The sequence below is a fragment of the Miniopterus schreibersii genome (genome assembly GCF_964146895.1).
Source record: "Miniopterus schreibersii genome assembly, chromosome: 5".
NCBI classification, from domain to species: Eukaryota; Metazoa; Chordata; class Mammalia; order Chiroptera; family Miniopteridae; genus Miniopterus; species Miniopterus schreibersii.
The window spans coordinates 44,564,612-44,591,561 of record NC_138106.1 but is presented as its reverse complement, the minus strand read 5'-3'; the positions used below and the strand labels follow the sequence as shown (position 1 = coordinate 44,591,561).

Here is a 26,950-nt window from a genome sequence, read left to right as displayed (position 1 = left end):
ATTAAAATTAAATGTTTATGTTATGCGAAAGACACTGTCTAGACAACGAAAAGACAAGCCACAAATTGGGATAAAATACTTGCAAAAGAAATATCTGGTAAAGGATTGTTAGCCAAAATACACAGAGAATGCTTAACAATGAGACAACAAATAACCAGATTTAAAAATGTTCCAAAATATGCAAAGTACAGCCATAGTGAATACAATCAATAATACTGTAATAACTATATATGGTGCCAGGCAGATACTAGATTTATTGGGGTGATCACTTTGTAAGGTATATAAAATGTCGAATCACTATGTTGTATACCTGAAACTAATATTGCATGTCAATTATAATTGAAAAAAATGTGTCAAAGACCCTTAAGAGGCACCTCAACAAAGAAGATATACAGATAGCAAATAAACATATGAAAAGATACTTCAAATCATATGTCATCAGGGACATGCTAATTAAAACAATGAGATACTGCCAAATACAGAACATTGATAACATCAAATGCTAGTAAGGATATGGAGCAACAGGGATTCTCATGTTTGTAGGAATGCAAAATGGTACAGCTACTTTGAAAGACAGTTTGGCTATTTCTTATAAAACTAAACATATTCTTAGCATACAATCCAGTAATTGCACTCCTGGGTATTTACCCAAAGGCATTGAAAACTTATGCCTACACAAAAACCTGTTCATGTATGTTTATAGCAGCTTTATTCATAATTGTCAAAACTTAGAAGAAACCAAGATGTTCTTCCATAGGTGAATGAATAAATAAATTGTAGTACATCTATACAAAGAGTTATTCATCACTAAAAAGAAAGAGGCTATCAAGCCATGAAAAGATATGGCAGAACCTTAGATGCATATTACACTACATGAAAGAAGCCCACCTCAAAAGGTTTCATACTATATGATTCCAACCATATGATATCCTGGAAAAGGCAAAACTATGGAGACTGGATTTTTAGGGTAGTGAAAATATTCTGTGTGATACTATAATGGTGAATACATGTCATTATGCATTTGTCCAAACCCACAGAATGTACAACACCAAAAGTAAACCCTAATGTAAACTATGGACTCTGGGTAATGATGTGGTAATGTAGGGTTATCAACTGTAACATATGTATCACTCTAGTGGGGTGATGTTGATAATACAGGAGGCTATGTGTGTGCAGAGGCAGGTGGTATATGGTAATTCCTGTACCTTCTTATTATTTTTACTGTGAATCTAAAACTGCTCTAAGATACAAAGTCTTATACCAGCTCAGATCTGTCAACCCAATTTATAATTATCCCTTTTAATGCAACCATAAAGCAAAAGCACCATAAAAGCAAAAACAGCCCTGGCCAGTGTGGCTCAGTTAGTTGAGCATTGTCCCATGCACCAAAAGGTTGCTGGTTTGATTCCTGGTCAGGGCACATGCCTGGGTTGAAGGTTCAATTCCCGGTACAGGATGTGCAGGAGGCAGCCGATCAATGTTTCTCTCACATTGATGTTTCTCTCTCCCTCTTCTTTCCTCTCTCTCTAAAATCAATAAAAACATTTTAAATAAAAAGCAAAAAGAAAAAATAACCAAAAACTAACCACTGGTTCATTTAAGTAATAATAAATATCATAGATAAGTTGTTCTTAGCAAGAACTATGAACAGAAAATTATTAGGCTATTCCCGACCCAGGTAAGCAACACATTTCAGTTGATGCGTCCAAAAATACAACACATCTGAATTATTTGCATCATTATCAAAACATAAAAATCAATATTTAATTTTCTTGAGGCTTTAACTATGAAAAAGTTGCAAAGCATTTCAAAATTTAGCTGTAACATTTACTTAAATAACATTTATTACTTAATTATACATTTCTCTCTTCTTCCATTATATTACCGAGTATCTTCTATGCACAAAGCACAATACATATTGTGAGTAAAAAAATGCCAGGATTATTAGTTCAAATTACTATAATGGCCAGGTAGGTAAACTAAAGAAGTGACCTGAGTGAAAGATAACACACAATGACTGGAAATGGGGTACTGGAAAAATGTATGCTTTATCAAAAGGAGGCAGAATCTATGTATTTCTCTCTGTAATCATACAAAAAGAAAAATGTCTACAATGTCTGCTGATAGTACAGTGCTTGGAAGTATAGTGTATTTTTTATTTTATAGGCTTGCAGAACCCAACAGCAGTTGTTTCCTGTCCAGTTTATATATAAGATGCTCTTTTGCATTGGAGCCAAATAACTTTCTTCCAGTGGCTTTTGACTTTGAAAGTCCAAAGTCTTTCCTAGGTGATATGCCAGAATATTTATGATTTTGTAGGGAAATGGTACTCTGCTTTAAAGCAACAGACGCTCATAAGAACCTCTACAATCACTGGCCTTTTAAAGTCCAGACTTTACTGATTTTGACTCAAATTTCTTTGCTGCATTATCAAGTCTGGCAGGAACAAAAAACCCCAGAGCTGGACAAGAAAGTCAGTCAACTGCCCAAGCCAGAAAATGTACTTTTTTTCTGCCACATCCAGACTGTGCATTTACTCAATGGATTCTTTCTGGAAGGGTCATTCTCACATGTAAGGGATAGTATCTCACACTGCAGGAACTAAAAATTAATGTTTCTAACAGAAATAACAGCCCCAAAGAAAGATCAGATAACACAATGCTATTTCCAAAGCCAAAATCTTAGGATAAAAGGTTTCCCATAGAACTATAAAACAAGGAAGCCTAATTTATTGTCCTTAGATATGAAGATTAATTCCCAAGCATTTTAAGTATGGGAGAGAAGCAAGTAGAAGAACTTGAAGTAAAAGTGGTAAGAGATGTGGCCAAATCAGAAGTTTAATAGGCCTTCCAACTGAAGAGAATGTAAATTAAGAGTAAGATGACATATAATGCAAAAGCATGAGCATGTTAATGTCAGCAGAGAAACTATTTCTCTGTCAGATCAATAAACTTTTTTCTTCCAGTAATAAACCTACTTTATTTCTGGGAACCACACTTTGGTTATTATCTGTATTTTGATTACAAGCACAACAGTGTGGCCCCATCTGAGGTTTATCATCATAACTTTAACTACAATTTTGTGCTTTTCTCCAGTCACGTTCTGCTTTTTAGAAAGCAAGAATGAAGGAAGACAGCAAGATGAACCAGGATTAGGATTCTGTCAATGAAAAAGGGGGCTAGAGACACAATATGTGCAAAGAAGTGAATATTATGACAAACTATGGAAGCTAAGCTTAAAAAACAGTAGACAAATGGAAACACAGGAGGCACCAAGTGATAGTGTCAGACGAATGAAGGTCAAAGTGAGGATGAATTTTAGAATAGGAGTAAATGAAATGAAAAATGTAGTCAGAGAATGGGATGACTTCAATCAAGATTTTAGAGTTGGTGAAGGAAGGTACTGATGATGATGAGATCTAAAATTATTATCTTAAAAACAAGTATCTGAGCTGGAGTGGAGAGCAGGATGATTAAAAAGAAACAGAACAGAAAACAAAGACTCTAGGCTTTTGAAGGAATCATGAGTGTGGATTTTGACTGGACATTACTAAGAATGACAACATGAACAGTAGTAGCAAGGAAGACAATGGGCCTGATACTAAAATCTTCAGTGACTAAAGCCAGAGTAATGAAGAGGACACTAGATGACTAACATAAGGGACAGGCAGTAAGCTGAATATCTGATGGCAAGGACTTCAGGAGAGCTAATAGGTAAAAATCATCTATGTAAACAGTTTTTAAACACAAATATTTAAAAAAACACACAAATAAATTATTTATAAACTGCACATGTTGTATGAACATGAATTGGAAGAATACAACAAACTCCGTAATTGTAGTTGCCTAAGAAGAGAAGGGATTAGAAACAACATTATGTTAATGTTAAACTAGCAAGGTAAACTTCAACTTTTCATAATGTTCCATTATAGCGATTTTCAACCTGGTGTGCCACAAAAATTTTAAAACACGCAATACCTGACTATTTAGTCAGGGGCACTGACCTCTTTTCCCTTACACTGTCAAATAAAGAAATGACAATAGCAACACAATAATAGCTGTTAGGTATGAATGCTCTGTATTGGACTATAAATATATAGGTCACATAATAGTGCTGCATCTTACTGGTCAAGTCACATAATAAGATTCCATCTGATTTGTTAATTCTTGGTATCAGAAATCCTTACATACAAGTATAGGCACCAGACTTTTTAAAAAGTCACTTTGAAGCAAAAAGGATAGGTAATTACTATTATAATTTTCTTTGTAAGTCAATCAAAATTATACCTATTTTTTTTTTGTTAGATCAGCAAAACATATTTGTAGGTGTGCCACAGAATCTTAGTAATTAGTTTATGTGTGCCATGAGATGAGAAAGGTTGAAAATCGCTGTTCTATTACAGTTCAATAACAGATGCCTAGAGGGAAAACAACAAATCATTATTTAATTACTATTTTTTAGGATTAGCTCTTCCACTTTTAAAATGTTATGTTATTATAAATAAAAAGGGGTAATTCAATAAAAGATAATTTTTTTTCAGTTCAATATATTTGTAAGAAGCAGCCTGGCTATTTGTATATTTGGCCATAAACAGGACATCAATTCTCAATTCGTGTAATAACTGTTATAGATGTGCACATAGCTGTCTCTTTTTTTTCCGGTTCCCCACTCCCCCTTTGGCAACCATCAGTTTGTTCTCTGTATCTATGGAGCTGTTTCTGTTTTGTTTTGTTTACTCATTTGTTTTTCTTAATATTCCACATATAAGTGAAATCATATGGTATTTGTCTTTCTCTGTCTGACTTATTTCACTTAGCACAATACCCTCTAGGTCAGGTCTCTCCATGTTATTGTAAATGGCAAGGTATCATTTTTTTTATTGCTGAGTAATGCACATAGTTGTCTTGAACAGATAAGGCAGCATAATAAATAATTAAGATTTATACTTAAATTGGTGAATAAAATAGCTTATTATTGAATTTGCATCTCTAATCACACAAAAAAAATACATAAAGCCCTTATATAAAGATTTGTGTGCAAAACCAACTGTATGTAAGAATTTTAAACAAGTAGCAAAGTTTTTTTCTGACACAAATGAAATATAAGACATCATCCCTGTCCATTAAAGAAACTGAATACTACTAGTGAAACAATTTAGTTATACTTGAGTAAATAAGGACTCAATGAGCAGGTAATAAAGATGTATCACCAGAGGACAGTGTATACATTTCAAAATATAATTTATATTTAACTTACAATGATTAGTGATGGTAATGAATTTTGGCAAGTTTAAAACTGGAAACATTGCCACTTACAAATATCTCTACAATTTAAAAAAGGAAAACTTGGAAAAGGAAATTATAAGGAGTACATTTAAGATCTTTATTACACATGGGTGCTTCTAATATGAACTCAATGCACCAAACAAATAAAACTTTTATTTTTCAACCAACACAAATACATTAAAATACATTTAAATCTCATCTCAGCTTGTACATGAAAAAAAAAACGACAATCAAGTAGGAAACATTACATAAGTACTTTCATAACAATTCAATTCCAGACAACACAATTGTATTGTACACAAATATAGTTAGGCAATACACTGGGAGCTTGAAGTAGAGAGAGAATATCTGTGTGCACATAGTTAAGAGTATAGAAAAGGCCGTTTTAGAAAGACTGTATTTTAAATTAGTGTTTCTCTAAGTGTGGGCCATCAACGAGTAACACTAGAATTACCTTGCTTGTTAAAAGAATCAATTGCTTGTTTAAGTAAATTTCTGTACTCCAAAATTATTAAAACAAAACAAGAATCTGCATTATTTGCAGATACCTTTGGCAACTGCTATTTACATAAAAGTCTGAGAATCAATGCTTCAAATGTTACAATTGCTGCTATAAAGTAGTAAAGGTGAAAAGGGCCCCCCCAATATGAAAATTCTGACTTAAAATTGATTTTTAAAAACTATTAGGTTAAAATGCTTAGTAGTTCCTTTAAAAATACTTCTATAATGTTTAAACTTTATATTGTGAACCTTTTATAAAAATACACAATATCTAAGGATACAATAACATAGATTAAAGTAGAGAGACTTACAGTTGGTGATATCAGGTGGTGCGTAGCCATCATTCATATACATACTTGTGGGTTTTGCCACTTTCAAGTAAACAAAATCAGACGTGTTCTTTAAAGCAGTCACTGCTTCTTCATGAGTAACTTCTTCTAAACACACACTATTCACCTAAGAGAAAATCCCCAAGACATTTATTTAAAAAAATTTTTACTTGCTCTCTGCTTTTTGGTGATAAATAATTACATCAAGAGATATGAAAAATATGGGAATGATTTAAGGGATATAAAAGTGTGTGAAAAGAAAATACCCATTTTTTTTGGTCTATGATATTAGAAAGTTGTTGGTGTATGTTAATGAAGCAGCCAATCTTAATTCCAGTTCTGTTCTTCCCAATCCCCAAGACTGAACCCCTCCTTGCACTCTTAGGCATTTAGGAATGTGTGTGGTTATATTTTAGTTTTTTTAAAAAAGAAAATGAGACCATATAAAGGTTTTTGTTCTGCAACTGGATTTTTAATATAAGGTATCTTAGAGATCTCATTCCATGTAGGGCCACAACTACCTCATTTAAAAAACTGTTGCACAGTACCCTACTGTGTAATTCTATCATAATTTATTAAGCCATTCCAATCTTAATAGATATTTAAACTGTTCTTCTAAATAGATTTAGTAAACTTATACCCACAGAATGTGAGTGCTCATCTACTCAGACCTTTGCAAACACTGAATATTATCAACTTATAAAAAAGCTTGTAAAATGATGTATGTTTTAATTTGTACATTGATTATATTAAAATTTGTATTTCCACTGTTAATAGTGAAATTGAGTTTTTTTTCAATTATTTACCATTCATGTGAATAAAGAGAATTGATTTTTAGGTGGCGATGGTGTATCCTGCAACCTTGCTAAACTTGTTTATTAGTTGTACAGTATTAGTAGATTCCTTAGGATTTTCTATATACAATATGACATAACCTGCAAATACAGTTGTACTTTTTCCTTCTCAATCTGAATGTCTTTTTCTTTTTTTTTATTGTCCTATCAGTGCAATATTGAATAGAAGAGGTACTGTGTATCTTTCTAGGAATTTGTCCATTTCATCTAAGTTATCAAATGTGTTGGCATATAGTTGTTCATTAATAAAAGTGTTCCCTTATGTCCCTTCTTTCATTCCTATTTTTAGAAATTTGAGTCTTCTTTTTTTCTTTGTCAGTCTGGCTAAATGTTTGTCAATTTTGACGACCTTTCAAAGAATCAAGTTTTGGTCTCGTTGATCTTCTCTTTGGTTTTCCTATTGCCTATTTCATTAATTTCTGCTCTAATCTTTATTATTTCCTTCCTTCCTTCTGCTAGCTTTAGGTTTAGATTGCCTTAAATTACAATGTACTAAACAAATATTTGTTTCGGTATATTTTTCATTGTCCTAAGTTGTACCTTTATAATCAATAGCAGGAGAGTTTTCATGTTTTGACAAAAAATTTCTAAAGGTCACAAAACAACCATAACTTTCCCCATTTATTATTAATATTGCTTTGTAGGACTTCAGTTGCATAATAATTTTTATGGTCCCAAACTACCATGTAGAGTGAGAACCGCCTGCATTTTGAAATACGTAAGCTGTGGCATACTGTTTACTTTGGTGGCCTTCAACGAGCCATGCATCTTGGTATTCATACCCTTGTAAAATCCCTTCCTACACTGAATCTTGTTTGGCCATGTAACTAGCTTTAGCCAATGACACATTAAAGAGAGGGTTGATAAATGCCACACACTGGAGCTTGTCTTCCTGGAAAGCTCTCTCTTGGTATGTCACTCTTGGAACCTGGCCACCATCCTGTAAGAAGCCTAACTCAGCCATGTGGAAAGTCCACTGGAGAATTAAACACTTGGCTAACAGCCCCAATTGAGCTACTAGCTGACAGCCAACAACAATTTGTCTGCCATATGTGAACCACCTTGGAAGTGGATCCCTCCCTGTAGTTGCCATTATGCAGAGTAGAGATAGGCTGTTCTGGCCAAACTCTACTCAAAATGCAGAAGTGTAAGCAAATAAATGATTGCTAATATTTTAGTCACAATTTTTTTTTTTTAAGGCAGCATTAGGTAACTGATGATAGAGATTTGCTAAGGGATTCACTGTGGAGAACGAATGAAAGGGTTATCTAAAAGTTTTAGACCTGGGCAAATAGAAAGATAAAGTTCCCATTTAATGAAATGAGCATCTTTTTTCGGTCAGGTTTTGTGTTTTTAGGGAACATACATGGGCTAAGCCAATTATTGATGAAGGTTAGACAAATAAGTTGTGGTATAAGTCCCAGAATAGAATATTACATAGAGGTGAAATGGATAAACTTCAGCTCTAGGCAACAATATGGATAGGTCTTAGTAAAACAATTTTTAGTGAAAACAGTATTAAAAGACTACATATAGCATAATAGCCTTCTAAAATAATTTCAAAACAAATAATACTGAACGAAATATAGGCATATATATATGTGATTAAAACAATTTTTAAAATGCAAAGTGGTGACGCCTGAAGGGAGGAGTGAAGGGGGAGGCAGAGGAAGATATAGAGGGGATAAATGAGTGATAGACACAGACTTGACTTGGGGTGGTGAACACACAACACAGTGTACGGATAATGTGCTGTAAAATTGTGCACCTGAAATTGGTATAATTTTGTTAACCAGTGTCACCCTAATAAATTCAATAAAAAGGAAAAAAAATAATAAACACAACAAAATGACAAATTGTTTTTCTTCTAGTTCTTGGGTTGTGTAATGGCTTTAGCAATTTTCATTGTATTATAAATAAAATGATCAATTAAAGAGTAAAACTGAAAAAGAAAAGTCACACATGAACAAAGAATGACACTGTGTTATGAACCTAAGAATTATGATTAAATAATTCTGTACATTCAAGTCCCTAACCCTTTAACAACAAAAAAAGAAGGAAAAAAAGGAAAGGAAAGGGAAAGGGAAAGGGAAAGGGAAAGGGAAAGGGAAAGGGAAAGGGAAAGGGAAAGGGAAAGGGAAGGGGAAGGGGAAGGGGAAGGGGAGGGGGAGGGGGAAGGGGAAGGGGAAGGGGAGGGGAAGGGGAGGGGAGGAGAGCGGAGCTGGTAGAGGAAATGGAAATGAAAAATAAAGATAATAGCAAGAATCATTTGCAGTTTTGACTAAAGGCAGGCTAGTATTCACTCATTTAAACCATTTAAAGATTTCTGGCATGTTGAAATTCCAGAGTCTATCAGGGAAAAGAAAGACAAAATCAAAATAATTTTTAAAACAATTTTTCTTATACTTACTGCTAAAAGTTTATCTCCAATCTGAAGTTTACCATCTTTATGTGCTGCACCTCCTTCAATTATTTTGGTTACATAGATGCTATTATCCCCAGGAATATGTTGATTTCCAACACCTCCAGCAATGCTGAACCCAAGACCTGTTTGGAAAACACTAGTTTTAGAATCTCATCAATAAATGTGAACTTAAGTCCAGGAAGAAATGGATGAAAAACAGAAGGTGATAATTTCACACTAATGTTTTTAAAAAAGAAAAGAATCTATTTATCTACTTTTAAATTCCTAAATATTTGTTCACAATTGGGACAACTGTAAATATAGGTACTCCTGTAGTTACAAATAAGCTTCTTTTTCCCCTCCCAGGTTAAGTATTAAAGTCTCTTTGTAAATGAATTAGTTTGTTAGTTCAGAGACACTGTAAAATTATGTTTCATTTTTGTTTCTAACATAACTGCTTCTTACTAATACTTTTAATAATACCTTCATGAGATGAAAACAGTAAGAAAAAGTAATAAAATTGCCTGTTGGTGGTGGACAGAATAGACTTCAGAAATGGGAATAATTTTATTTTTCCAATATTCTATAAATTAATTTTAAATAAGGTGTTTATGGAATTCATAATCTCATAGCTTCAGCACCAAACAAATTTGTAGCTCTCTATTTTTATTTCTTTCGTTGGAATACCACCTCTTCCATGAACCACAAATTAGAATCAATATTTCTATTTATCCTCAATGTTTTCAAAATTCAGAGTTACATAACAATCCTCACTACAGGTGAACTGCTAATGACACATTCATGTTTTCCTTCTTTTAACTTAGTCTTTGTATTTGCATTTAACATACTATGGATTAAAGATTACAAGTTAATATCAACACTATACATGATTTCAAAGTATTTAAGTAGAATTCTACTTAAGACAAAAATCAGTAGAAATGGCAAAAATTCTAAAAATTCATGCACGTTCAGTACATTATCAGTATTATTAATCTTAGAGTGTGTCATAAATAACTTACTTCATAGTTATATTTTAACTCAAATATTTCTTACTTGTCTTAGTTTGTTTTATTTATACCTTTAGGACCTTTAATGAGCTTTATTTCCATTATTTTTTCTGATACTGGTTTCCGTCTTTTTACGTACAAGCGTACGATAGAACCAGCTTCTTTCAATGCTTCAACTGCTTTGCTATGTGTTACATCACGGACATCTACTTCATTTACTCGCAATATACAGTCATTGACCCTGAGGAAAAAAATTAAAAATTTAAATATCAATTTTTCACTTGGCCAATTTTTTGTTGGCCTTTTCATTTTTAAGGTAAAGAGGATTATTTACTAGAGAAAATAAGTGAAGGAACCGCATGTTAAATTACAATGTGTCAAATACTCATGTAAATAAATACAAACATTTCCCAATGGCCAGCAAAAGAAACAGTGCAAATAATAAATTATACAAAAATAGTGAATAATGACAGCTGTAATTTGTATGCTTATTATGTGAAGGTCTTAATATTTTAGAAAAATAGCAAATATTTAGCATTAACTACATGCCAAGTACTTCTTTTAGTGCTTAACCCTTATAAGGTAAGGTACATATATCACTGTTTTACAAATGGAGATACTGATGCACAAAGAGTAAGTAACTTTCCCAAGGCCACCCAGATAATGACCAATAAGGTTGTGATTCAAAGATAAGAAAACTGAGGCTCAGACTGAATTAATTAGCTTAAGATCACAGAAATAGTGACAAAATTGAGATTTACCACCCAAATTTTTTGATTGCTTTTTCCAACTTAGATACTATATTTAAAAAAATAAAGTTATTTGTTGAGATTTATATGAAGTTAAAGATTATATATCTTAATTTAAAAGTTTCTAACGTAAATAACTTATCTTAATTTGACATAGTAAAATATTTTTTTAAAGTTTGATTTGTTCCTACTTCTAATTTCTCCCCCTAGCTCTGGTCTGTTTGGGGGTGGGTGGGGGGCAGGGGGAGGAGGAAGATAGTCAACTAAAGTTGGGTGGGGAGGGGGAATAAAACACAATTAAAATATTAAAATTGATTCTGGTAAGCTTCTATATCTAATTAACTTTAATTTTTAGAGAAAAATTTTATATCCAAAGACAGTGATACCTTAGAGTTAATACTAGAAGTATGTTCCTTCAGTGAAACAAACGGAAAATATTAATTTTCACATAAGAAGCACGAATAAAAGGTCAGCAACAGAATCAGGAAGTAAATGTCTATATTTACATGAATGGTCAAATTATTAATTTTATATCTAACTAATTTCATTAATTACCATCTGTCATATCTGGAAACTGAAGAGAGGCATGAGGTACCAACAACCTTAAAATAAGGTGTTTTTAATAGACCATATAAAATCCCTCGTCCTAAAATTGTCATTACACACACACACACACACACACACACACACACACATATATCAAACAAGGGAATAAAAAAGTGCCATAATTTATTGCCTAAGGAAACAACTAGGTATGCTAAAGATATCTTCTGAAATGAAACACTAAATTTAAACAAGAGAGGGATGCTATTTTCATCTATTCAATTAAGAAAATATATTTAAGGTTTGCATAATCTTTACTCTTTATGGTATGAAATACAAACTCAGATATATCTGAGCCCTGTATCTTAAATAAGTTTATATACATGTTTCACACCCAGAAAATAAATATAAAATATTTTGTGAACTTATTTGAAAATACAAAGTAAGACAAAATGAAATTCCTAAAGGAAAAAGAGAAACAATGCTTAGAGCAAATTATCTCATTCACTCATTATTTGACCATCTACCTTATGTTAATTATTATAAAAGTGTTTCTTTTTGTATTTATGCCTAAAGAAAAATACACAAAGTGGATTCAGTATCTTAACATAAAGTGTAAAACATACCGCAATCTTCCATCTTGGGCAGCTGCTCCCCCTGCAATAATTTTGGTAATAAAAATACTTGAGTCATCTCCAATGTGTGGATTGTCTGTACCTCCTGCAATGCTGAAACCAAGCCCTGAATTTCCCTAGAAATAGAGGGGGGAAAAGCAAGAATGAATAATTAACTTTATTGATAGGTTCTTGTCATTATAGGACTGCACTAACACAGAGAACAAGCACATAAAGGCACATGTGCAGGGAAAAGGAATATTCTAAATTAAGAAATATAAGGAAAGCTCTTTTTTTTCTATAAAGAATTCAACGGCATTATTGCTGAGTAGGTGAGGTTGAAGAACATGTACTGAGTACGCTTTTGGAGTCTAGTCTATGGTTCTTCCTTTAAAAGTATGTACAATCTGTTCTTGGATTTAGTCACCTTTCTGCAAAGGTGCCACTACTAGATCTCTCTTTTAGACTGTACCTCACTCATGTTTGGTAAGGCAAATGTCTCCTAAGAGAACAACATTGAAGTGACTGTTGCTATTATTTATGAGCAGGTAAAACCAATATTATTTTAGTCTTTTAAAAAAGGAGTGGGGGTTGTACATTTCTTCTAACTTTGCCATCACCTTATTTTAAAATGACAACATTTTATCTGCTAAGTAACAACTGCCATCATCCTTGACTTGTTTAACCAAGACACCTGACTAGCAAAAGGCTTTTTGATACTGAAAGCCCAACCTGAAAACTTAACATTGGTGAGGTGTTTTTAAAAAAATGTATCTTTATTGATTTCAGAGAGGGGAAGGGAAAGGGTGAAGGAGAGTTGAAACATCAATGATGAGAGAGTTGTCATTGATCCTGCAAGCCCCAACTGGGGATAGAGCCCGCAACCTGGGCATGTGCCCTAACTGGGAATCGAACTGTGATCTCCTGGATCCTAGGCTGATGTTCATCTGCTTAGCCATGCCTGGCCGTGCTGGTGAGCTTTCTTGATAGCAAAGTTAATCTGTCAATGCACTGTTACTTTTTGCTTGTTTTACATATTGCATTTCTGAATAATATTTTCTTCAAAGAAAGGGTTCTGCTGTTACAAGTGTCTAAGGACAATTATTTTAAGCAACGCTATTTAAAAAATATTTATTTTACAATGTTCCCACTCTGGCTTTCGGCAACTTAAATAAGTGAACATATTTAGACCTATTATTCAACTGTTAGTGTTAAATAGCTTAAACAGTCATTCTACTATGATGTGTCCTAAAATTCTATTTTAATAAAAATATTTTTTCAGTCTAAACTCAAGAGTTACTAGACTCTCAGCAATAGTATCAACAGGTTGTGTGAGGTTAAGTTACTCAGGTACTCAAGTTCTTTTTTTATTTGCTTTTTAATAAGTTAAGATATAACTTACATATACCTGTATAAGTTTAAGGTGTACAACGTGCTGATTTTATACATTTACATATTGCAATTGATTACCATTATAGCTTTAGCTGACACCTCTATCATGTCACATAATTATCATTTCTTTTTTGTGGTGATAACACTTAAAAGCTAATCTCCTCACAATTTTGAAGTATATAATAAAGTACTGTTTACTATAATCACTATGCTGTGCGTTAGTGCTCAGGAACCTATCTTCTAGTTGCAAGTTTGTATCCTTTAACATTTTCCCAATTCCTGTTACACTCAAAGTTCTTTAATCAGTGAAAATACAATGTATAGTCCTACTAAATAAAGGAATTTAAAAGGCATTGGGAAAGAACGAAAAATGAGTAAGATAAAAAGTTAGAATTACATGTCAATTCTCTCAATAAAGTGGGGAAAAAACCCTACAACAAAACAACAAACACACTGAAGTATGTAGAATACATTAATACTATGCTTACTTGAAAGTTAATCAGTCATCCACCTCATGTGAATAGGTGATCCAAATTCAGGTAGTAGGCAATACATATCTATTATACATGTAAAAAACTCTCTAAGGTCTATTTTCACTCAGTCTATTCTGCCTTCAAACATAAGCAAATCTAATTATCTAAGATTTTCATCTTAAATACAGGGTGGGGTAAAAGTAGGTTTATAGTTGTGAGCAGGGAAAACACAGAGTTTATTCTTGTCATTATTTATTAATTATTGTATTATTTTTCATATAAACAACTGTAAACCTACTTTTGCCCCACCCTGTATACAGATATTCAGTTACTCAGGAAATTTACCTGTATGGAACACTTCATATGTCCCCCAAATGCTGGTCATACAGGGTGGTTTTACTAAAATACAACATCAGATGAATGCAGATATTCTTAAAGGGACAATATAACAAGAAAATTTATACATCTGAATTGTACCCATAAGTTACTTTTTAATTAGGGTAGTACCTAAGTTTTTGATAGGGTTTTGTTAATTAGAAATATGGTTATTATTTTGTCAGGAAAGAATACTGATATAATGGCCAGGTTACTAAATACTTATTTAAAATAATTAAAATTTTATTATATGAAAAACAAATTAAAAAAATAAAAATTAAATTAAAAACGGAAAAATCTTTGAAACTGTCAGTCTAAAGGAGCCTAAGGAGGCATAATAACTAAATATAATGTGGGATCCTGGATGAGATCCTGGAAGAGAAAACATCAAAACTAAGAAATTCCAATAAAGTATAGGCTTTAGTTAATAATGTATTGATATTGGTTCATTAGTTGAAACAAATGTATTCTAGTAATGTAAGATGTTAACAATAGGTGAAACTGAGTGCAGGAAAATAGCAACTCTATATAATTCGTCTATAAATCTAAAATTATTTTAAATAAAAAGTTAATTTTAAAAAAGGTTATTAAAGAAAAGGAACATGTTCTGAAAATACCACAGCTAATTTTACATGTGAACTTATAAAAGAAATGAATATTACATAGTTCTGTTTTTGAAAGATTTATTCCCTTGGATTCTACGTGAAAGAGCAGTACTGTATATTTAAAGAGTTCTTTAAAGCAACAGATTTATGCATAAAAATCTTAAGGTAATTAATAGTTCTTACCCTTTCAAGTGTGATTTCTTCATATTCAAAATCTGCATCAGTGCCATTAACCTAATGGAGCGGGAAAAGAAGTGGCACAGAAATTTAGGATGTAAAATTTGAAATGGCAAGACATAATTTTTGCATAATTTATTAATGAAAACCTGTTAAATGTGATACAATAAAATAATATAGCTTCATTTTAATAATTTTAGGGAAATTTTTCAAGGAATGGAAGAGTACAATGTGATTAACAAGTTTATATTCATGGTATTATGACTTTCAAATATAGAAAGGGTATATTCAGCTATTACTATTATCGAATTCTGCTTCTCTCTGCCTTGACCCACACATCTCAATCAGCTGCCAATTCTTACTGATTTGAATACTTTGAGTTTTCTCAAAACCATCACCACTTATTCTCATTTCTATTACTTTGGTTCAAGCCTTTGTTCATCTCCTCAGGGGCTTTGCCAATGTAATCTAACCAATCTCTTAAGATTAGTACTCTCCACTGCTCACATTGTTCTAATGTGTTTTATGCAGGTAGATCTTTTTGGAGCACATGCATAATAACACACTTCCTCTAGAACTTTCAGAAACTCATATAAAGCTCTGAATGAACTGACCCCAATCTATCACACAGCCTCATTCCTAACACACATTTCTCACCTCTTCATGAGCCTCACATATCATCAAATTTGAATGATTTGCTTTTTTCTTTACATATGTTGCAAGTTCCCACTCTGCATCTCTTAATTCAGTGCTTCCTCTGTCACACATTTCACTTACATATTTCATGCCCAAACCTGATTTACTATTCAAGTTCTTGCTCACATCCTACAGACCAAGCACTTTCTCTTATTCCTTCCAATTTATTCCTTATTCCTTTCTGGAAGAAATAATTCCCACAGTGAGGGCCACTGGTGAAGGATGAGTTGTCCTTGGAATCAAATCATTGCTTTAACATTTCTGGTGACATGAGGCTAGGCAAAGTACTCAATCTAGTAAGTCAAATTAGGGTTGTGATAAACTGCATTTCTCTAGATACCTACCACCTTCCATCCTACAGGCTCCTTTCCAATGTGATTAAACTATCCTACCATCAAGAGATGCTGTCAGTTTCCCCTCCCCTGGATCTAGGTAGTCCTAGATGAGTTTTGTTTAAAAAGAATGTGGCATAAACGATGTTGTGTAGTTTCTGAGGCTAGGTCATGTGATGCCCTGTAGTGCTTGCATTTGTTTTGGAACAATGCTTTAGAAACCAGCACCTATAAAGTGAGGAAGCTCAGACTATGAGGAGATTCAAATAAAGGAGAATCAAAGCCCTTGGCCAAAAGCCCTAGGCTGCACTCCTAATTAGGAACAAGCACCAACTGCCAGTCGTGTGAATAAGACTATTTTGGATCTTCAAACCTTTTTTAATGCCCTGGCCAATACCAGGTGAAGCAGAACTATCCAGTTAATCCAGAAAATCATGAGAAATAATGAATTGTTGTTTTTTAAGCCACTAAATTGCAGGCTAGTTATATAGCAACATAATAATGAAATGACAGATTAAATTATGTAAGCTACCTTGTTTTCCTCACAATATTATAAGAAAGCAACCCTTAAATCCAAGTCCAGTTCAGGGGCTAGTTTTTTTCTTGAAGACTTCTAATACTCATCTCTCCTAATTTTTGGGTTCTTATTTCTTATAACTGTAAGGGATTCAAACCCAATTGCTAATTTGTTTCCTCTTCTTTCTCACCTAAAGATATTTTCTTCTTAGTTTCTGAGATTGTATGTTACAAATGCATACGTGCACGTGTGTGTGTGTGTGTGTGTGTGTGTAAGTTATGATTTTTATGCATCTAGAGTGCAGGAGGTAATACATATGCAACTCCTGCCAACTTGACTGGAAGTCCTTTTTATGAGTAAAAATAAAATCCATAGCAGCAGCTATATCACTTTTCTTATTCTAAAGGTTATTTGTATCATTTTTATTTTTTCTTGCTAAAAGTCTACCAGTCTTTGTCAAATAAATAGTCTTAACATTACTGATTAATCTATTATTCTATGCTATCACTTTCTGCTTTAGTTTTTATCAATTCTTTATTCTTTCTTTAGACTATTTTAAAAGTTGCTGGAGTTGAATGCCCAAATTCATTTATGCTTATTACTCTCTTCTATTTTTAAAAACATCCATTAAAAAGTTAATAAATTTTCCTCAGCATATGGCTTTTTGGCAAAACCCCAAAATTTCTACAGTGGGCTCTATTTTTGTTCATTTGTTCACTTGTAAATACAATAGTCTGAAATTTTATTACGGAAAACATTTCCAAATGAGTGTGCTTAGATGGCCCTTTTGGTGTTAATATGTAAAGTTTTTGTATTATGACTTCTGCTTGAAGGAAATTTGAGATTTTCACCATTAAACCTTCTGAAAAGGCTGATACTTAGTAAACGTCCTTGGTGCTAATTTAATACCACCTCATAATGTACTGATATTTGGTGAGAATTCTAGGTAGCATTAAGTATAGAGCAATTTTGAAAAGGTGAACAGTGAGAAGATCATATAGACTCCAAATGACTTATTCCTAAACCCTCAATAACATGAAACTGTCTGATAATTTCACAGAGACAATTCAATTACAACAGTAGTAAATACTTTAAAATTGGGCTTCTAAATGCCAAGAGTACACTACTCAAAACACAAATTACAAGTACCATTTCATTAACAGTAAATGTGGGGGGGAAAATGGTGGTGTAATATTTTCAAAGGCAATATGGTTTCCAGCAAAACTATAAAGTGGTTAAGTTGCTTAGTTTTCTTTTCATAGTATCTTTACAAAATGTGGATTCCAATAGGAAAGAAATGCTTGGCTAATGGGTTTATTACTCTCAATTAACAGGATATAGTGAGAGGTAATACAGTGGGAACAAAACTAGAAAGGCTCAATCTTTACACAAAATGAATACAAAATGAATGTATCTCAGGAAAATGATAATCTCTACATTATATTCCTGCTCAGCAATGAGATCTGCTCTCTACTTTCTCAGGTAGTCTTTTAAGCCACCAGCAAAGTTTTATAGTTTTCTTACTACAAGCTCTATACATTTCCTGTTAAGCTCATTGCTAGGTGTTTCCTATTTTTATTGAGTTAATGGATTCGTACTTCCAACTGGTTGTTGCTAGTATATTAGAATAGCATTATTGTTCAGCTTTTTGTCCCTGAGTTCTTTCCCTCTTTTAAAAATTTTTTTGCTCAATCCCTCCACCCACCCAACAGAGCTGTCTGCTTGCTATCTATGAGTCTATTTCTATTTTGCTTGTTAGTTCAGTCAGACCTGGATAGATACTTCTCCAAAGAGGACATACAGATGGACAACAGCCATAGGAAAAGATGCTCAATGTCACTATCACCAGAGAAATGCAAATTAAAACCACGGTGAGGTATCACCTCATGCCTGTCAGAATGGCTACCATCAATAAATCAAAGAACAACAACTGTTGGCAAGGATGTGGAAAAAAGGGAGCCTTTGTGCACTGTTGGTGGGAATGCAGACTGGTGCAGCCACTGTGGAAAGCAGTATGGAGATACCTCAAAAATAAAAAATGGAGCTACCTTATGACCCAGTGATTCCACTTCTGGGAATTTATCTGAAAAAACCCGAAGCACTAATTCAAAAGGATATACGTACCCCTATGTTCACTGCAGCATTATTTACAATAGCCAAGATTTGGAAGCAGCCCAAATGTCCATCAGTAGATGAGTGGATAAAAAAGCTACAGTACATTTACACGATGGAATACTACTTGGCTGTAAAAAGGAAGAAAATTTTACCCTTTGTGACAGGATAGATGGGCCTGGAGAACATTATGCTAAGTGAGATAACCAGTCAGAGAAAGACAAATACCGTATGATTTCACTCATATGTGGAATTTAATGAACAAACTGAACTAACAAGTATTATTTAAATTTTATGTTGTATAATTTTTTTCTTTTTAACATAATTTGCTTTAATTATGGGTATACAAGTGCCATTAAAAAAAAAACAGGATAATTTAAAACACAGACATCCGCAGTCCCTTATTGGCCCAAAGACTTTACTTTTGTAATCAGCTATACTAATATATCCAAACAGTATAGACAAATCCTATTACATAATTGGTATAACACTTGTCCAAAGGAAGATTTTTAAAAAGCCTAATTATTTCCTATTAAATTCATTAACACCTTAACTATAGAGTAATATATTGAAATTCAAGAGTTTATTAACATTCATATGACACATGGTTCATATTAATGCATAATCTCAGGCAATTAAAAACCTCAAAGTCTATAGCAACACAAGGTAAGAATCTAAAAGTAAAATGTACTGGGAAGAAAATGTTCTTCCCAATGGAAAATTAACTAAATACAAAATATTAACCCCAAAATACTTAACGTTTTTCATAAATAATGAATAGCTATTTTAGCTGATTTTAAAATACTCTATCAATTATGCTAGATATGGAAAAACTAAAGCTTTTACAGTGTGTAAGAAAACTACCAAAGTCAAACTGAATAAATTTTCCTAACCTTCATTCTTCGCAGTCTATCCTAAGGAATATATAGACAAAGGAAGAGATGGGAATTAGTTCAACAAATCATTTCGATCTCATTAGCAGAGCTTTTTCTTAACATTTTTACTATTTAAGAACAGGAATGCATGAAGAGAAAATCAACCCAAGACCAGTGAAATGATAATATCAATTAATAGTTAAAACTAAGTATAATACATCATACTTAATGGTAAAAGACTAAGAGCTTCCTCCCAAGGATCAGAAACAAAACAAGGATGTTTGCTCTTGCCACTTTTATTAAACATTATAATGTAGGTTCTAGCTAGGGCAATTAGGCAAGAAAAATAATTAAAAGGCATCCTGATTAAAAACAAGTAAAACTATCCCTATTTGCAGATGACATGACCTTATGTTGAAAATTGACACACAAAAGGAATCCACACACAAATAACTATTAGAACTAATAAATGAGTTCAGTAAAGTCAAAGGATAGATCAATACCTAAAAATCCATTATACTGCCATATGCAAGCAATGAAAAAAATCTATAAATAAAATTAAGAAAACAATCCCATTTATAATAGTATTAAAAGAAGAAAATGCTTAGGAATAAATTTAACAAAAGAAGTGTTAAGAGTAGTACAATGAAAATTACAAAATATTACTGAACAAAATGAAAGATGTAAATGAACAGAAAGACATTTTGTGTTAATGGATTAGAAGACATAATACTGATAAGATGGCAATACTCCCCAAATTTACCTATATATTCCATTCAGTCCCTATCAAAATCCCATCTGCATTTTTGTGGTGTGCAGAAATTGACAAAATGATCCTAAAATTCATATAGCAATGCAAAGAACCCAAAATAGCCAAAACAAACTTTAAAAGTTGGAGGACTTAGACCTTCTGACTTCAAAACTTATTACAAAGTTACTGTAATCAAGACTATATGGTACTGGCATAAGAATATATATCTAGATCAATAGAAGATAATTAAAAATCCAGAAATAAGCCCAAATGTTTGTGATTAACTGATTTTCTATAAGGTTTCAAGACCATTCAATATAGAAAAGACAGTTTTTCCAACATATGGTGATAAGAAAACTGGATACCCACATGCAGAAGAATTAAGGCGGATCTTTACTTTCCATAATATACAAAATTAACTGAAAATGGACTAAAGACCTAAATGTAAGAGCTAAAACTATAAAACTCTTAGAAAAAAACGTAAGTGTAAATCCTTATGACCTTACATTAGGCAATGGTTTCTTAGATACGACATTAAAAGCATAAGTGAATATATATATATATATACACACACACACACACACATATATTACATACACATACACACACATATATGTGTATGACTTTTGTGCTTCAAAGGAGATTATAAAATGTGAAAAGACAATCCACAGGAGAAAATTTGTGCAATCATATATCTGATAAAGGACTTATATCTAGCATATATATAGAACTCTTACAAAGTATAATAAAAGACAACAATCCAATTAAAAATGGGTAAAGGATCTGAATAGACATTCCTCCAAAGAAGATAAAACAAATATCCAATAAGCTCATGAAAAGGTGCTCAACATTAGTTACCAAGTATATGCAAATCAAAGTTACAATGAGATATCACTTCATACCCACTAGGATGGCTATAATCAAGTCCAAAACATTGTGGACAAGGAATAATAGGATTGGTGAGGATATGGAGAAATTGAAACCCTCTATTATGCTGGTGGGAATGTAAATAGCGCAACTGCTATGGAAAACAGGTGGTTCCTCAAATATATAATTATCATATGACACAGCAATTCTACCTGCAGGAAATGAAAGCAGGGACTCAAATTCAACACAAGGAAGAATAAATTAAATGTGGTATATACACAAAATGGAATATTATTTAGCCATAAAAACAAAGTTCTGATAGGTGCTGCAACATGAAGGAACCTTGCAAACATTATGCGAAGTGAAAGAGGCCAGACATAAAAGTCCACATATTGTATAATTCTATTTATATAAATGGCCCAGAATAGACAAATCCATAGGGACAGAAAGTAGATTAGTGGTTGTCAGGGGCTGAGGGAAGGGTAGAGTGGGGAGTTACTGCTAATGGGTATGGGATTTCTTTATAGGGTGATAAAATGTTCTGGAATTAGAAAGTGGTTGTGATGGCACAATATTGGGAATAACCTAAAAACCAGTGAGTTGTACACTTTATTTTTTACTTTTAAATTTTTAAATATATCTTTATTGATTTGAGAGAGAGGAAGGGAGAGGGAGAGCGAGAGATAGTAACATCAATGATAAGAAAGTCACTGACTGGCTGCCTCCTGCACGCGCCCAACTGGGGATGGAGCCAGCAACCCTGGCATGTGCCCTGACCAGGAACTGAACCGTGATCTCGTGGATCCTAGTTGATGCTCAACGGCTGAGCCATGCCAGGCCGAGTGAGTTGTATACTTTAAAAAGGGAGATTTTGTGATATGTGAGTATCTCAACCTAACTTTTTTTAAGGTGAAAAGGTAGAAATAGTGAGCTATAAATAGAAATGCATATTAAACCAATGAGTTAGTACATTTTAAACACATTAACAAAAGATCAAAAAGTTTGTTAACACACTCTGCTGGTGATATATGGGATAAAAACATACATACTTTTTGTTGAAGTATATATATGGGTAAAACTCTATGAAGTGCAACTTGTCGATAATGATAAAATTATTCTTTGAGTAATATATGTATATGAGTATGTTCTGATTATATGCTTGTATATACACATAAAATATCTATACAAAAATTATCAGAAGGGGATTGGTTTTACATGGAAAAGTTTAGAAACACCACATATTCTCTCCATGCATTTGCTAGAACATTTATAGAAGGATATATATGACACTACTAACACTTTCTGCCTTAGTCAAAGGGAACTGGAAGACTGGAAGCAGAGGTGGAAGAAAGATTTACTTTTCACTGGATATCCTTTTGTATCTTTTGAATTTTGCACAATGTGCATGCATTACCTGTTCAATTAATTACTTAATTTGGAGAACTGTGACTAGAGACAGGAAAAAAAATGTGCTCTAAGGTAGCAGCCACAATTTTTCTTATTCTTACTCATCAATGCATAGCTAGAATTAAGTGGTTAGGGATTTAACAAAGGAATAGCAAATAAGTTTAAAACCACTCTGGAATAAATTTTAAATTTCAGAATTAAATACTTGTTTTCTAAAAGCTTAAAGTTGTTTCACCCAAACAAAACATATGATTTTTGCCTACATGAAGCAAGAGCCACAGAGAATAGCCACTACGCAAACATTTCACACTGTGTTCTTGAAGTATGATGAAGTAGCACACTCTGACAAATCTTGCTTGAGTAATTAAAATTTATCTTATTTCTTTATGTCCAGAAAAGGGTTAACATGTCAGGCCTAAGGCTGCTGCTAACTCAAGAAGGGTCTTAGCAGGTATTTGGGAAATTGATTTTGGGCGTGTAAACACCATTCCCTAACTGAAAGGGTAATAATTTACTGTGGCTAGAGTTTTATAGAAACAATACATTTTATGCTGAATACCTGCTTTCCCCTTCTGGAGCCTGGAAATTTGGTATGTGCTGGAGAGAGGGTGCCTAGGCAACCAACCTGCAATAAAAAACTTTGCACTGAGTCCATAAAGAGTTTCCCTGGGCAGAAACAAACATTGCTGCACTTTTATTGCTAGGGAAGAGAGTGCTCTGCATGACACCTCATGGGAGGAAGAAAGTATAAGGAAATCTAAACATGGACTCCTCTAGACATACTGTCTTATAATCTGACTACAGATCCTGACTTACTAAATAGGGGTAATAAATCTTATGCTGAGTCTTGTGAGTCCTAGCAAAGCTCCCAAAGTGGGTAGTGAATGCTCTTAAGAGACCTCCAGCATACCCTGCTTATTTAGCAGGAAATATATTTTTGAATGCTATGTCATACAAACTGGAAATCATACAACTTTTACTTTACATTTGCTGCTTAGCATGCTTATCTTGCTTTAATTTGTTGATAGTTCCCCTAAAATACATATGTATTTATTTTCTTTGTTGATATTGTTTTCTCTGTTAATTCTTTTATATTGATCTTTCAGTTGAAAGGATTTTAAAAATAAAAATATTTAATCACTTAGGGACTCAGCCCACAAGCAAAACTATAGGTCAACAAAGAGAACAAGGGAAGGAGAAATAAATGTGAAGAAAATATTGGCAAACGTACAAACAAAATTCTGTTTAAGTCCTCTACATCAACGTGAAAGGTAACACTGACTGAAAGGAATCTGATAAAAAGTGTAGAAGAGCATTTCTGTTTGTTTTAAATATTATTTGATGTTTTCCAAAATCCCCAGATATCCGATACATCCATATTCATACGAATACAAAAAAATAAAGTCAAATAAAGTGTTTCAAAGTATAGCCTGAAATAAACTGCAGTTCAAAAACAAGAGGGAAGGATTTTTACAGTTTATGAAATATGTGCCATTTGATTTAGAAAATGCACAGGCACTACTTCTACTTAAATATTCCTAAAGACATTTTTCTCTGGGGTGAAAAATGTTAGATCAGATTCTGTTCTGGCTATTTATCTTTAAGGCAAAGAGGGCTTTTTAACAAAGTAAGTTTAGAGAGACAAACCAATCAATTTAAAGTTATATAGCTATAACTATTTTAATATGTGAATACACACATAAACCTGGTTACTAAAAATTCAGTCACTCAATTAGATTTCTAAAATGACTCTCTGAATATGTGGCATTGTGTTAGTGACCACTGGTCAGAAATAGCCTTTGGTGAAAGTTAATCATTTTGATTTAAAAATAAAACCATAACTTTCAACATTTCTGCTCTGCATACAAGTATGAGGAAAAGAAACAACCAAAAAATGACAGTATTGCTTCATTTACTTTAATAACTGCAGCCCAGTGATAGAGCATTGTAGGTACAATATATTAGAGAAAATAATGCTGCCATCTTTATATCTATATAAAAAACTGAACAGGAAAAGCAGAATTATTTAAATGTGGGATGAAATGGAACTTACATAAGTTGGTGTTTCCAAACTATCTGTGTTGACCAGTACTGGAGGAGGATTTGCCTTAAAGAAAGAATTGTAAACGTGTTAGCTTAACAGGAAAATTGACACTTTACATATTAATGTTCACAAATGTTAGAAGCATATGAAAGATTTTCTATTTCTTAAATTATACTTTTATATGAGCTTTGCATATGTTAAACAATTTACCCAGTTTCCAGCAGCAAATGGAAATGGGTATAAGCAGTTAAATTAGATTTGCTTTTGAGAAATAAATTGTTATTTTTGCTAAAACAGACAATTTTCTTAAGATTTACAAAGTCGTTCACCAGCCTTCTCAAAAAATCTATAAGTATTCTTCAGTATAACAAACAACTCTTCCTGAATTGCTTAGAAATCATTAGCTTTTCTGTTCCCAAGGATTCCATGAAGATTCCAATCACTTTATCACCCAGGAAAAAAAAATTCTTCCCCACACTGAATTGTGTTTTAACATGAAAAAAAGTCTACCATACAAAAAAATCGATCACAAACTTTTAGAAAACTGGAAAAGGAATGTTAATGTAAAAGCCCCCAATTATTTTCAGCTGCAATTATTGCTTTCCAACTGTTATTCTAGACCACTCACAGAATAACAATGGTTACAAAAATTTTTAATCCAAACCAAAAATAAACCAAAGAAACAAGCAAAAAACCCCCTCACATACATCTAATTAAGTTTGGATTAAAAAAGCATGGTTTTCTGATTAAGCTGGAAAGTAATTATTATGTAGGTGAAATAAAATTTAAGAAATAAAATGCAATTAATGCCAAATAAAAAACATATCAGAACAGACCAGGAACACAATAGAAAACTGATGATTCCCCTAAAAATTATCATTCCTTTTCATATTTAAAAGTATAGAAATACCAAATCAAGTGAAATTTTCATAGAAAAAACAAACAAACAACTATCCAAAGATGACTATCCTTTAAACAACTGTTAGGAAATATATTTATACATATTAATAGTTCTACTACAGTTAATAAAGAATTACACATAAAAGCTGTATGAAACAAACATTATATACAAAACAACAATTTTCTTCTAAGTGTATAGGATTTTCTAAAAAGTAGATATTCAGAGTTCAAATGTTTTACATTCTTTTCGGCAAAGTACTATATATGGATGATCATATGATAAAATGTTTTAAGACAACATAGTCATGGCTAACTAATTATACAGTACGCATTTGGGCTACATAAAGCAACAGATTAAAAATAAGTAGATAATACTTTATTATATATAAGCATGACATTACTTTTATGTGGAGCTCTACCTTTGAATATCATAGTCTACTTTTGAATGATTCAGTGAAAACCAAATCTAATAAAGATACTATTTGTAAGATTGCTTTTAAGCAAAGCTAGTCAACTTACAGACACGAGATTTTATGAGTATTTGAAAATATTCATTTCCCAATGACCTACTGAGATACCTCAAATTGATAATATTTCACTTATTTTAAAAAAAATTAATGGTACAACTTCACCTCATTTTGTTTAAGGAATTACAGAAGAGGATAAGAAAGAGACTATTTTAAGTTACAAAAGAAGTTACATTCATAAAAAATTATGACAAGAAAGCCATTTAGTTCCCTCTACCCATTTATTACTCAACATAGAGTGGGAAAATTTGGAAATCTAATTTATACCAAAATTATTAAAATGCTAGCTGCTCATGTGCATCAACTCAGAAGATCACTTTTGGTTCTAGTCATATAAAAACACTATATGATATTGAAATATATACAAAGAAAAATAATATAAAGTGTTAAATTTACTTCAAAATAAAACCATGAGGTTAGAAGTGGGAGAGGCTATAGATCATATACACGAGTTGATGACTGCTGTAGTTGGGTAATGAGTATGCAAGGGAGTTCACTATACTACTCCCTCTACATTTGAATATTTTGGAAAGTTTTAATAATAAAAAGTAAAGCAAGAAAAACTAGATTAAATCAAACATTAAGTTTTTTGTTTTTGTTGTTGCTATTAATCC

At 32.6% G+C, this 26,950-nt stretch overlaps 1 protein-coding gene across 9 annotated transcripts in view; it reads right to left on the bottom strand.

Moving 5' to 3' along the window:
* Positions 1-26,950, bottom strand: part of DLG1 (discs large MAGUK scaffold protein 1) — a gene marked incomplete at its 5' end in the record, with an annotated part of 224,257 nt that overhangs the window by 73,780 nt on the left and 123,527 nt on the right. For all 9 annotated transcript variants that reach the window (XM_081137784.1, XM_081137780.1, XM_081137783.1 and 6 more), the window contains 6 exons: positions 6,098-6,242; positions 9,380-9,516; positions 10,452-10,621; positions 12,299-12,423; positions 15,315-15,365; positions 24,919-24,972. In XM_081137784.1, coding sequence (XP_080993910.1) covers positions 6,098-6,242; positions 9,380-9,516; positions 10,452-10,621; positions 12,299-12,423; positions 15,315-15,365; positions 24,919-24,972 — 682 coding nt within the window. The remainder of the gene's footprint in view (positions 1-6,097; positions 6,243-9,379; positions 9,517-10,451; positions 10,622-12,298; positions 12,424-15,314; positions 15,366-24,918; positions 24,973-26,950) is intronic.